Consider the following 12,461-nt stretch of genomic DNA (forward strand, 5'->3'; position numbering starts at 1 on the left):
GATATAGAAATTAGACGCAAGAGGTACAAGATCGAAAAAGATAGAAAATTATAAGGGATATCTTTGAAAGAGGTGGGAGATCAGTGGAAAAGTGAAGTTTGAATGATGAATTGAGACGGACCTGAAACTCACGAGTCGTTATTTTAAAAGAAACAATATTTATAAATGCATGTGACAAATCCCAGGAAGGCAGGAAACTAACCAAATATATCATGTATTGATTTAAGTCAAATGAGCAATTCTTATTATAAAAGTGTGAATATACAAACAACCAGATAGTTATTTTGATTATGTCCTAGTGGTACTTACTACGAAATGTCAATTGTTTATAATATTAAAAAAAGAAATGATAACAACAGTTAAATGTGACATGCAGGAATTCCAAAAAAAAGTAAAAAAACATACTACAAAACACATACTAATCAAATGTTAAAAGAAATACAAGAAGTGTGCACATGCGGAGGAAGACATTCTCAAAGTAATACCAGAATACCAGTCAATACTTAGACAAACAGAAACTGAAGACGAAGAAAGATATCTATTAATACAATGTTTCATTGAGACAACTGAAACCTAAGAATTAAAAAGATTAATTATTCGAAAATATTGTTCTAAATCCATGAGTTACGGTACGTCAAAAACTATTATATAACACGCGGTAAATAAAACGTATCACTGTGAACGCAATATGTGTTGCATACCATTTTTCGAACAGATGCATAATTGCATAAACATAATTATAAAAGATACTTAAGATTTATCTGTATATATCTTTTTGCTTTCTTAAGTTGCACACAATTTCTCTCCACAGTTCCCCACTATACTATAAATTTATACGGTGTTAAAAATTGGCATGCCATATTACTATCTAAAGAATCGTGTTACGGTAAATAATGAATTTCTTTCCATTGTTCCATTCTTTTTGTAGAGATAAAGAGTTAGTGACGTGGAGTCAAACCATATGTGCGTAGCAAATGGAGATAATTGGCAGAAGGCGAAATAATTTTTGGCAGAATTTAAATTATAGCTTGTTATAGTAAAAAATCATTATCGACACCTGTTTTTATTCTGACATTCAATAAAAATTAAACAATTAACGATTAAGTATGGTTTACTTTTATTAAATTTTAAAAATTAAAATATAGACACTCGACTAGAAAAGTAGCACATGGTTTAAAATGAGCACGTAGAAAAAGGTATGAGATTTTCAAAACGATTTGCAAATGATAACTATGAATAAAAGAAAAAAATTGTATGTTTACCTCAGATACGGAGATAATCTAGATAAAGATGCTGCAAGAAACTTTTGAAAAAATCATAACTATCGTTGGACAAAATAGAAACTAGAAGTAAAGAAACTAGATAAACCATTTAAATAACTCGACCGTTGACGAGAGTTTATACAAAGAATATTCTCACAAATATGTTTATTTGTAAGGATATTTTAGATAAACTTCGCCATAATCTCTTAATGAAAACGAAAGTCGATTGCTGTTAAGCACAAGCATCACGAGCTTAATTTACTGCAACATTACAAAATGGTTGTTATGAATTATAATTTATCTCTACAAGCACATAAGGTTCTAATAATCATCGACAATAAATAAAGGTACTGTTCTAAAAAAGGATAATAGAGCAAATTATCGACAGTTATCGTTTGATTTTAGCTTGGGGTCAGGCAGATTTGCAATCTCAAAGATGTTATACTGTAAACTCGGCTTAATTCTACATTATTTGCGTGCATACAATATAATTTTTGATTTTAATATTCAGATGCCAATATTGTTCGGGAAAAGAGCTCGTGTTATAACAGCTTGAATATTTAACCACTAGATCGGTCTTGATTGCACTGCCCCAAGATATCAATTACATAGATTGTTGTTCTCTCTAACAACGGAATATTTAATGTATCTCATTCTTCTAGACAAAGGAATTCTAAATCGTTTCGATCAGTCCCCGACTATTATAATAATTAAGATTTATTAATGCCATTAAATTTAATTGGAACCAAATCAGACCAGTCAGTTTAAAAATCGGCGATTATACCGAGAAACATTCTGTTCAATGTAAAGTACACTACACTACAAATAAAGAAAAAAAATTTTCAATATATTTTTAAAATAATTAACAAAAGTTTATTTAAATTTTCGAAATTTCAGAAAATTGATGATTTATTTTAATATTAATATACCCCATACACATACAATTTGTTTAGCTAATACCTACGTTATTTTCTTTGACTGTTTATGTTAAATCATCTTTATTCATTTGTTGGCTATTACTTGCAGTATATCGATTTTATCACTCAAGATAAAGTGGAGAAGAAAGACAATTTTAAATAATGAATATATATAAAAAAACATATCCTTTAGATAAATAATAGTTGATTAGTAAAAACAATGTTTTTTGTTACAGGGCATCTTCTTGGCGAACATGTGATGCGCCGCGATGCCAACTCTGTCCGCGGCGCCTGAGCAGAGTTCCGGCGGCCGCACCGACCGGCAGAATAGTCACAGCAACGCCATGAGCCCCGAGCAGGAGGCGAGTCCACCACCTGCCGCCCCGGGCGCTTCTCCTCCACCGCCGCCTCCGACGCGACTGCCCACGCCAGTCATGTCCCAAGAGGATATCAATACCTCTGACGTTGAGCAGTTCGCCGGCAAGATCGTCTACAATCCAGATGGCTCTGCCTACATCATCGAGGATTCCGAAAGTGATAGCGAGACCCACATAGAACAGACCAACATTCCCGAAATTGTGCCACCTCTTCAGGCAGTGTACGTTTCTAGGCTACTGAGGCAGCCCGCCCGTCCTACGGATCTTCCTGCTGTCCACAGCTATCGCGTTATCGCGTTAAGAGACGCTAGGCCCCCAAGGCCTGCTTCTGTGCCAGTTAAACCTATCTTAATGTGTTTCGTTTGTAAGTTAAGCTTCGGCTTTGCTCGGTCTTTTGCGAATCACGCACAATCCGAACATGGTGTAACTCTCAAAGAAAACGAACGAGAAGTTTTAGCAGCAGATTGTTCGGCGATATTGCAATGCGTAGGAGCAGACAAAAGGCCTATGGTTTCGTTATTGGAACCGCTTGGCTCATCAAGTCATGAACATCACAATTCAAATCAAATGGTTCCTGTTCACCCTGTACAAAGTCGAAATGAAGGTCCTCCACCGATGTCTGAAACGCCGCCATCATGCAACACGTCTCGAAATACTCCAGGAAAATCGCCCTCACCTCCTTTCGTCGCACCACCAGCATTCATGACTGGTACTACGATAGGAGTTTGCCCTGAACATCTTCAAGGAAGACCATCTGGTGTTGAATGTGCCCGCTGTGAAATGATTCTGGCTTCTGGAAGACTAGGGCCTGCCGGTTTAGCAAATGTTCACAGCAGAAATTCATGCAAAACATTGAAATGTCCAAAATGCAACTGGCACTACAAGTATCAAGAAACATTAGAAATTCATATGAAAGAAAAGCATCCTGAAGCAGAGACCAGCTGTATATATTGTATTGCCGGTCAACCTCATCCACGATTGGCAAGGGGAGAAACTTATACGTGTGGTTATAAACCTTATCGATGTGAAGTTTGTAACTACTCAACGACAACCAAAGGAAATCTTAGTATACACATGCAGTCAGATAAACATTTAAATAACATGCAAGAATTACAAAATGGAGGTGGACCCAACACAGAAAGTCGGCAGTCGTCTCCTAAAGCACCACCACTACATCATTCCCCAGTGAGCAGTGGCCATAAGCCCAAACCTAGTTTTAGGTGTGATGTCTGCAATTATGAAACTAATGTTGCACGAAATTTAAGAATACATATGACATCCGAAAAGCATACTCACAATATGCTTGTATTACAACAAAACGTAAAACATATGCAAACGTTATCAGCATTGCATCATCAACAACACCCGCAACAACACATGGAAAGTTTATACGGAATCTACCCTGGGTTGGGTGATAAACCTGAAGCAGCTTTAGCTGATATGGCATATAATCAAGCATTACTCATACAAATGATGACTGGTGGTCAATTACCAGGACATGCAGGTCCGGCAGATATGTCGGCACATTCAGATCTGGGTCTTAATCCAGAGACTATGGAACCACCTCCAGAACCAGCGGACCCTGATCCAGATAAAACGTATCAATGTTGTGTATGTAATATTTTCCAAAGTGATAGCCTAGAAGAGCTTGGAAGGCATTTGGCATTAGACCGGACACGACTACGAGAACAAGAAATTCTTGCAGTTGTAGCTGGCCATTATGTGTGTAAACTTTGCACGTACAAAACAAACCTAAAAGCTAATTTTCAACTCCATTGTAAGACTGATAAGCATCTCCAGAGACTGCAACACGTAAACCACGTTAAAGAAGGAGGTCCGAGGAACGAATGGAAGCTCAAATATGCTTCAGCACCTGGCGGAGTTCAAATTCGTTGTAACGCTTGTGATTATTATACCAATTCAGCACACAAATTGCAGCTACATGCAGCCGCAGGAAGACATGATGCTGGTGTTGCTTTAATGAAACATCTCGTCGAAAGGTGTTCTAACCTGAATCATAACCAATCCAAGGTTTATCATTGTTCTTTATGTGGATTCTCAGCTACTACTAGACTACCTCTTTTACAACACGTCCGATCATTAAAACACCTGCATATGGAACAACTCCATCAACTTCAAAGGCGAGCGGAGGGTAAAGATAATAGTCCAGAAATTGGAGAAGTTTTCCACGTCGTCGCTGGACCCGTTGAACAAACACAACAACAACAAACACCTGGTAAGTTGTTCGTCAAAAGTTAATAAAAACTAGATAACATCTAATATTTATACTTGATATTGATATTATTTTATTTAATATTTTACGTTAGTGTAATTGTAAGTATCAATGATTCATTCACAGTGAGTTTTTACTAAATACTTAAATAAAAAGTGCGAAGTACAAAATTTTTATAGAATAAAAATTTACTGGAAATAATAAGAAAAAAAGAAATAATTAATTCGTTGACGATTATTTTTTATAATGGAGTATTTCTCACTTTTTACAAAATTTTCGTGTTCTGAATTTACTGACGCAATAATTTTTATCTTTATTTATAATTTTTTTTAATTTCTAGTATTATTTTCTAACGATTATTTTTGTTTCAGTTTTTACTACTTATTTAATTGTTTACGAGTCAACATTTATTGGCAGCATTTCTTTTTATTTTTATCATGTACAATGTGGTTATGAATATTTACTTATTATTTGTAGATAGAATTCTTGTCAAACTGCTTATCCACCATTCCTTTTTGTCTATTATCTTGGCTACAATAATAAACCAGTGTAGTACACATTTTGTTAGGTCTATATTTTTTACGTAATCAATTATATAACAAGTTTTCGTTTTATACCATTTTCAGCTCATCGATGTCTTTAGCGACATGACTCTTTTTGACATAAGGTTTTCCGAATTATATCATTAACTAGAGACGTTATATTAGTTTTGTTCACACAAATTGCGTTAGATTCAATACTTCCTTATTTTGTTCCATTATACCAATCTCTCGTTCGTCTATTTCTAATTTATTGATCGTTATTTATTGGTAGGACATATTCCTAAAGGTCGGGATTAGTTCTAGTCAAAATTTAATTATTTGTACACTATCACAGACCTGTTTAGGTCCAAGGAACAGGAAATCAAGTTTTATGCTATTAATTTTCATCGCAAAATTAAGCTATGCAGCTCTAACTTAGTCAGGCAAAAATTCACTAATCCAAAATACTTTGGGAATAAAAAGGATTGAGTACATATTGACTTCGCCAACAGTACCACTGTTTGTATTGTCTTACAAAAATGTTCAACAAGGCCAAATATGTATCTACCTGTGAACATAGTTTAATCCCAGTATAGGTTTTGGTTGTCATTTTCAAGCATTTAGATATTGGTGGGTCTGTTCAACTTAACATCAATTTCGGCATTTGATATTTTACACTTAAAAGTTCTGGAGCGAAATGTCTTGATAGTTTTTGCTGCTATTACTTGATACTGAGTGGCAAGTAGGAAATCTTTAGTTTCAGAAAACATATTTCCTGATGAAAATTGATAATAGTTTGATGCTGCTTTGGCAAAATAGTCTTGGCTGACTGCATTACGTTGTCGTCCATATAGGGAGTTTCCCATCAAGATGAGAATTTTTATTCTTAGATAGATAATGTATGTATATTTATTGATCTCTTAATTTAAGCAATATTGTATTATCTACTGCGTAAATTGTGCAATGTTAAAAATATATCCAACACTGATTTTGAAAAGGGATTCTTAATGTTTCTTCTAAATTGCTCCAATACATTCATAAATTCTCTTCTTCCAAGACACCGTGGTCATATTGTCATTTCTAATACACTAAGAGAATGGTATCTCTGTGCCTTTGTAACAGGTATATTTCGTACTTTTTACTAAAGATTTTCTATATAAATTTTACACCAATCTCTCCAAGTAAATAACCTTGTAGAGCTTGCATCTGTATTTAAAATCTTAAAGAACTTTTTACTTATAATAATTTTTATTACCAGCAAAAACTTGAAGGTGATTACTTCTGTCTAAATTTTTCGATGGTCAATCAATGTTTCGGTCTTGCTTTATTTTAAGATATTTGTTCACACCATTTTGCCCGTGGCATCGACGTTTTGACTATTTTTGTCATATCGAATCCTTTCGCCTAAACCAATCCTCCAACCATATTTAGAATTTGACAAGATAATATTTCGAATATTTCAAATTACATAATAATATCTATTACTATTACTAATATTAATATTAGCGTCTTCTCCAGGTAATTTCGAGTACAGGCCATTAAATTTAAATCATCAATATATACCAGATGATTAAGCCCCGTCATACAGGGTTGTTTATTTATGCCAAGACTATAGCGAGTGAAATTTATTAACTGATTAGTGGATTCATTGCTAAAGAAAACCACAGTGGACTGAACGAGGCATCTTGGAATAATATTTGTGTTGAATAATTTTATAATTCTCAATATACATAGAAGCTAATATTATGGCAGATAAATGCTTTCTTTTAGTCGAGATAGGTCGTATAATGGTTCCTGTTGATGCTATATACTGGGTGATGACTAAGTCGATTGTAAGTTGTCCTTTGCAGCCCATTGAGCCATTATTTTTTTTATTTTCTGGTTTTATTATTTACCTAATGATATTATGTAATTTCTTTACAAAATTTGTTAGTATTTTGAATGAGATTTTATAATTCGTATAATTCTATATTAGTCTAGCTCAATAACTTTTAACCATAGTATATTTTATATAATTATATTTCAAATTTTAGATTATTTTTATAAAATAAAATTATAGAAAATTACAGTAAAATGCTATTGTAAAAGTTATTTAAAAGGTGACGCTTATAATTTTTGAATATTATTATTTAAAAATTAAAAGAAGCGCATATTTTTTATTTATATTTTCGAATTTATTGCTTTATCTTTTATATACACCCACACACAAATATGTACATGAATTAAGTATTAAATTTTTTATTTATTTGAAAATTTAGCAATTTTTTTGGGTTTAACAAAAGTACGCCAATTTGAAACAAATACCAAGAAAAATGAATACAAAATAGCTGCATATGTTTCTTACTACTAAAATATTTCAAATTACCTCTTTCAAAATGTATATAAAAATTTTTAGTTGTTTCTGAACTTCACTTGAAACCAACAAAAACTTTTGGAAATTGAAATGTCTTTTGTTTTGAACTGGCCTAGTAAAATATTTAGTGTATTAAATCTATAAATAAATAGATTGTACCCAAATTAGTAATGCTTTACTTATAAATATCAAAACACAGTATAGGTAGTTATTGATCTAAATGCAAATGAGATATAGACCATATGTGATAAGATATAGACTAAATGATATTCTTTTTTACTTTTAAAATCTATAAAATATGAAAAAGAGAAATATTCAACTACAGAAAATATTAATAGTATATGTAAAGAAAATATAGGCGGCATATATCTATTTGTAAAATGATGCTAGTGGATGCTTCAATTGAGTAATTAAAGTGCTTCATCAGCGAAGGAATATGCTAAAATATTTAACTAAAATAATGTTTTTTGCCATCTAAATTTTAATTATATAAATCATTTCTGATTTAGAAAAATGTCTACAAGTTATTGTAATTTAAATAATAATAATTTAAAATTTACCAAACGTTAATTTAAGTAATTTTCAACTGTACGTCTAAACTCGTGTTAAAGACTTTTTGTATTAATGATTGTCAAAACTCTTATCATAATTATCTAAATATTCTCAATTATTTTAATTTTACAGTAAAAATATAATATAGTACATAACATACCTAATTTAAATTTATATTTCAGTCAAATTCCTTCTACGTATTTAATATTCAAATAAGGCGATGCCACTCGCATGTTAACAAATACAATAATAAATATCACAGATACTGTGTTAAAACATTACATTACATATAATTCATTCATTGTTATTTTCTCCAAAATAAGATACCAAGTAGATATTGCATTTACCTGTACTTAGAACATCAAAAATATAATTACAAATTTAGGTTGAATATAATAGCCAGTTAGCAGAAGAAACTCCATTGAAAAACGTCGATATTACAGTAATAATATATTTTTTGTCAAAATTTGGGGTGTAAATAATTGGCGTACTTTTGTAATATAGCCCAACACCCGAGGCGAGGCCGCAAGTGTTCTAACATATGCCTGACGCATGTAATTGCGGGGATTTTATTAAAAATATTTAGCCTATATAATTAGGAATACTTTTTATCGAACGTAAGCCTGCCGATAAGGCGTGGTCTCCAGCCTCAGGCCCACATACACAATAGCAGCGGCCAAACAATTGTTTTTATTGTCACAGGGGCCCGGTGTTTTAAGTTTTTACAGAGATACCGTTAATCCCTGTCATTACTTTAACAATACCCACCCGAATTTTACCTCTAAAATGTTCTTTTATTCTCCAACAGAGCGAAGAGATAGTATCAATTTGGAACTAAGTCAGATTGAAGCGAGTCGAGAGCAAGTCAAATCCGAACCACGAGAAGAAAACGACGAAGCTAACAATAGCGAGAGTGGCAATTCTCAGCACATGTGCCCGTTCTGTGATTATAGTAGCGATTCTGAAATGCGCATTCAAGCACATATTCTCGCCCAACACGGTACAAATAACACTTCCATGCCTGAACAACCCCCATTGCACTGTCCTCTGTGTCAGGATGTTTTTAAAGATCGATTATTACTTGAACGTCACGTTATGCAGATACACTCTGTAAACAGCGAGGGTCTGCAGCGATTGCTTATGCTTGTCGATCAAAGTCATTGGTTAAATCAGACTTCTCGAACTCCAACTCCCAACAATTCGATTAATCAGTCGCAGACGACACCTAATCAAATCGTATCACCAAATTCAGTGTCTTCCAAAGAATCCAACAAGTTCGAGAAAACCGACATAAGCCAAATTGATGTCGATTTACTGTCGCCTAATAGTGACGATAATACCGAGTCAGAGTCTGAACGATGTGGCACGTGTTTTAGGACGTTTCGAAATATAGACGAATTATGTTATCATCAGAACGAAACCGGTCATTTAGAAATAAAACAGACTCCCAGTGGGCCGGGATATCTATGCTGGAAAAAGGGTTGTAATCATTTTTTTCCTACTGCACATACGTTACAAATGCATTTTAAAGAAGTTCATGCCAAAAATTCAATAGCAAATATGTCTGTTTCTGAAAAACACGTATATAAATATAGATGCAATCAGTGTTCTTTGGCTTTTAAAACGTTAGAAAAACTACAATTGCATTCTCAATACCACATGATTAGGGACGCCACAAAATGTGTTTTGTGTGGTCGAAGTTTCAGATCACTTGTAGCATTGCACAAACACGTTGAAAGTGTTCATTCCGAATTAACAGACGAAGAATTAAATGCATATAAACAAAGTCTAATGAACAATCCCTTATTACTAGCCGGATTACAAGGACAAGTTTTAGATAGTTCAACAAACGATATATTAAAAAAGGAATCTCTACGCACTGAAGATGATTCCGCCGAATGTGACGAGAGTAAAGAGTTAAACAGTAGTCAATCGGTTGATGATATTAATCAAAATGACGGCGAAAACTCAGATGACAGTATCATATATAAAGATCAACAATTCTTGGAAGATTACCTGAATAGTCAAGCTATCGCAGAAGACAGTTACAACGATCCAAACAGAAAATATAAATGCCACCGTTGTAAAGTCGCCTTTACAAGACAAAGTTATTTGACCGCTCACAATAAAACCCTTTTACACCGAAAGGGTGAGAAATTAAGTTACCCTATGGAAAAATATCTCGATCCTAACCGACCCTATAAATGTGATGTCTGTAAAGAGAGCTTTACTCAAAAAAATATCCTTCTTGTTCATTATAATTCTGTGAGTCATTTACATAAATTAAAAAGAGCAATGCAAGAACAACAAAATAATAATAATAACCCACCTGTATCACCCGTTATGAGCGGTACACAGCCACAAAATTTAACTTTAACCCCTAAAAGTACGTCGTCTGAAGAAGACGATAAAAAGAGATATCGGTGCAATATTTGTAAAGTAGCATATACACAAGGCAGTACGTTAGATATACATATGAGAAGTGTTTTACATCAAACAAGAGCCAGTAAATTACAAGATTTGGCACTGTCCGGTCAGATCGACCTGTCGAAACCATTAATAGAACAACCCGAAGCCATGCAGTCTCCGAAACAAAACAGTCCGGCGCCAGGTAGTGGGGACAAACAACCCTCTCCCACCCCACCATCACCTGGGCTCTCAGGTAGTCAGGGGATGATGAGTTGTTCTAAGTGCGGTGCACTATTCGGTTCGCAAGATCAGTTGAGTGCCCATCAGCAGCTGTACTGTATGTTTGCAACGCCTATGGCGATCTTTCAAGGGGCGCACGAACCAAGTCAAGCTAAAAGTCCACCTCCGAGCGATAATCCAGAAGGCGGTATAAAAGTTAATATTATACCGAAAAAATCAGGCTCGCATATGTATAAACATTTACTTGAAAGTTTCGGATTTGATCTAGTTATGCAATACAACGAAAGCCATCAACGGCGACAGCGACAACAGCAGCGAGAAGCGGAAGAAAATGCCGCCGCCGCCAATGTAGTGTTACATTCTTCACCGCCCCCAGTCCAGACAGTCCCGCAGGAGCCGCCCAGTGAGACGGTGCCAGTAGCCGCTGAGGGTGCCGAGACAAAGGCAGAGGAGGACATAGAAACCAACCTACCTGAAGTAAGTAAATCTACGTGCCAACATTGCAATAAAGAGTTCTCTAGTGTGTGGGTGTTAAAATCTCACTGTGAAGAAGTTCATAAAGATTTAGTGCCACTAGAATTCTTAGAAAAATATGCTCAACAGTTCAAAACCGAATACGAAAAGAAAACGGTGGTGGTGACAGCGGCGACTTCCTCGACCCTCAACACCGTGCCTACAGTTTCGACTCCTGGTGCAACTCCATCCAGTTCCTCCACGGCGGTGACGTCCAGCCCTACTGAAAATTCAACGCCAGAGAAGACGGATGAATCTAAAGAAACTTTACACGCCAAACTAAACCTACAAACTCCACCAGAGGCTACTTCCACGGCCCCTTCGACACCGACTTCGTCGACAACTCCTGCCAGCAGTACCGATTCATTACCAGCCAATATTCAAGCCATGATAGCTCAAAGTATGGCACAAAATCCTGTGGCTTTGGCCCAACAAATGTCAGAAATGCAGGCAGCCCTAAACGTCATGCAGCTTCAACAACTTAATTTCAATCCTATGATGCAGATGATGGGTATGGGATTACCGTTAGGATTAAACGCTTTGGCTGCGATGAATCTTCAGCCGCCTCTAGTGCCATTGATGATGCCGCCTCCGCCGTTCGATCCAATTTCACAATTCGGACCCCAGGACCAACAAAGTATGATGGCCAAACAACAAGCTATGATGCAACAACAAGCCGTAAGTTTTTACAATTTAATTTATATCATTTTTTTTTTGGTAATTTAAAAATATTTCTGAATATAAATCAATAAATAACGGGCAAAACATTGTCGACAAATAATATATTGTCTAAATTTAAATTATTTAAATATTCTGTAAATTTTCTAAAGAATTTCTGATGGTCAAATCAACAGTTTTCAAATAACACAGCTTAAAAATTACAAATATCTAAACCCGTTAAGTTTAGTATTTATACAGGTAAAATAATGTTTTGTTAATTGCAATTCGTCAATCCTTTCTTAAGCAGTACACAATAACTTTTATTTACTAATGCATTGATTTTATTCATATTTTAAATTTCTTATAACGGGCCATAACCCATCCTAATCTAAGTTTCCGGTAGTATTACAAAATTATTAATACG

At 34.7% G+C, this 12,461-nt stretch overlaps 1 protein-coding gene across 5 annotated transcripts in view; it reads left to right on the forward strand.

The window, feature by feature from the left end:
* LOC140443442 (zinc finger homeobox protein 3-like) overlaps positions 1-12,461 on the forward strand; it is a 929,042-nt gene that overhangs the window by 716,986 nt on the left and 199,595 nt on the right. For 4 of the 5 annotated variants that reach the window (XM_072534701.1, XM_072534702.1, XM_072534700.1 and 1 more), the window contains 2 exons: positions 2,416-4,792; positions 9,024-12,055. In XM_072534701.1, coding sequence (XP_072390802.1) covers positions 2,449-4,792; positions 9,024-12,055 — 5,376 coding nt within the window. In that variant the 5' untranslated portion in view covers positions 2,416-2,448. The remainder of the gene's footprint in view (positions 1-2,415; positions 4,793-9,023; positions 12,056-12,461) is intronic. The other variant, XM_072534704.1, reaches the window with a different exon arrangement.

Source organism: Diabrotica undecimpunctata, chromosome 6 (genome assembly GCF_040954645.1).
Source record: "Diabrotica undecimpunctata isolate CICGRU chromosome 6, icDiaUnde3, whole genome shotgun sequence".
In the NCBI taxonomy this organism is placed as follows: Eukaryota; Metazoa; Arthropoda; class Insecta; order Coleoptera; family Chrysomelidae; genus Diabrotica; species Diabrotica undecimpunctata.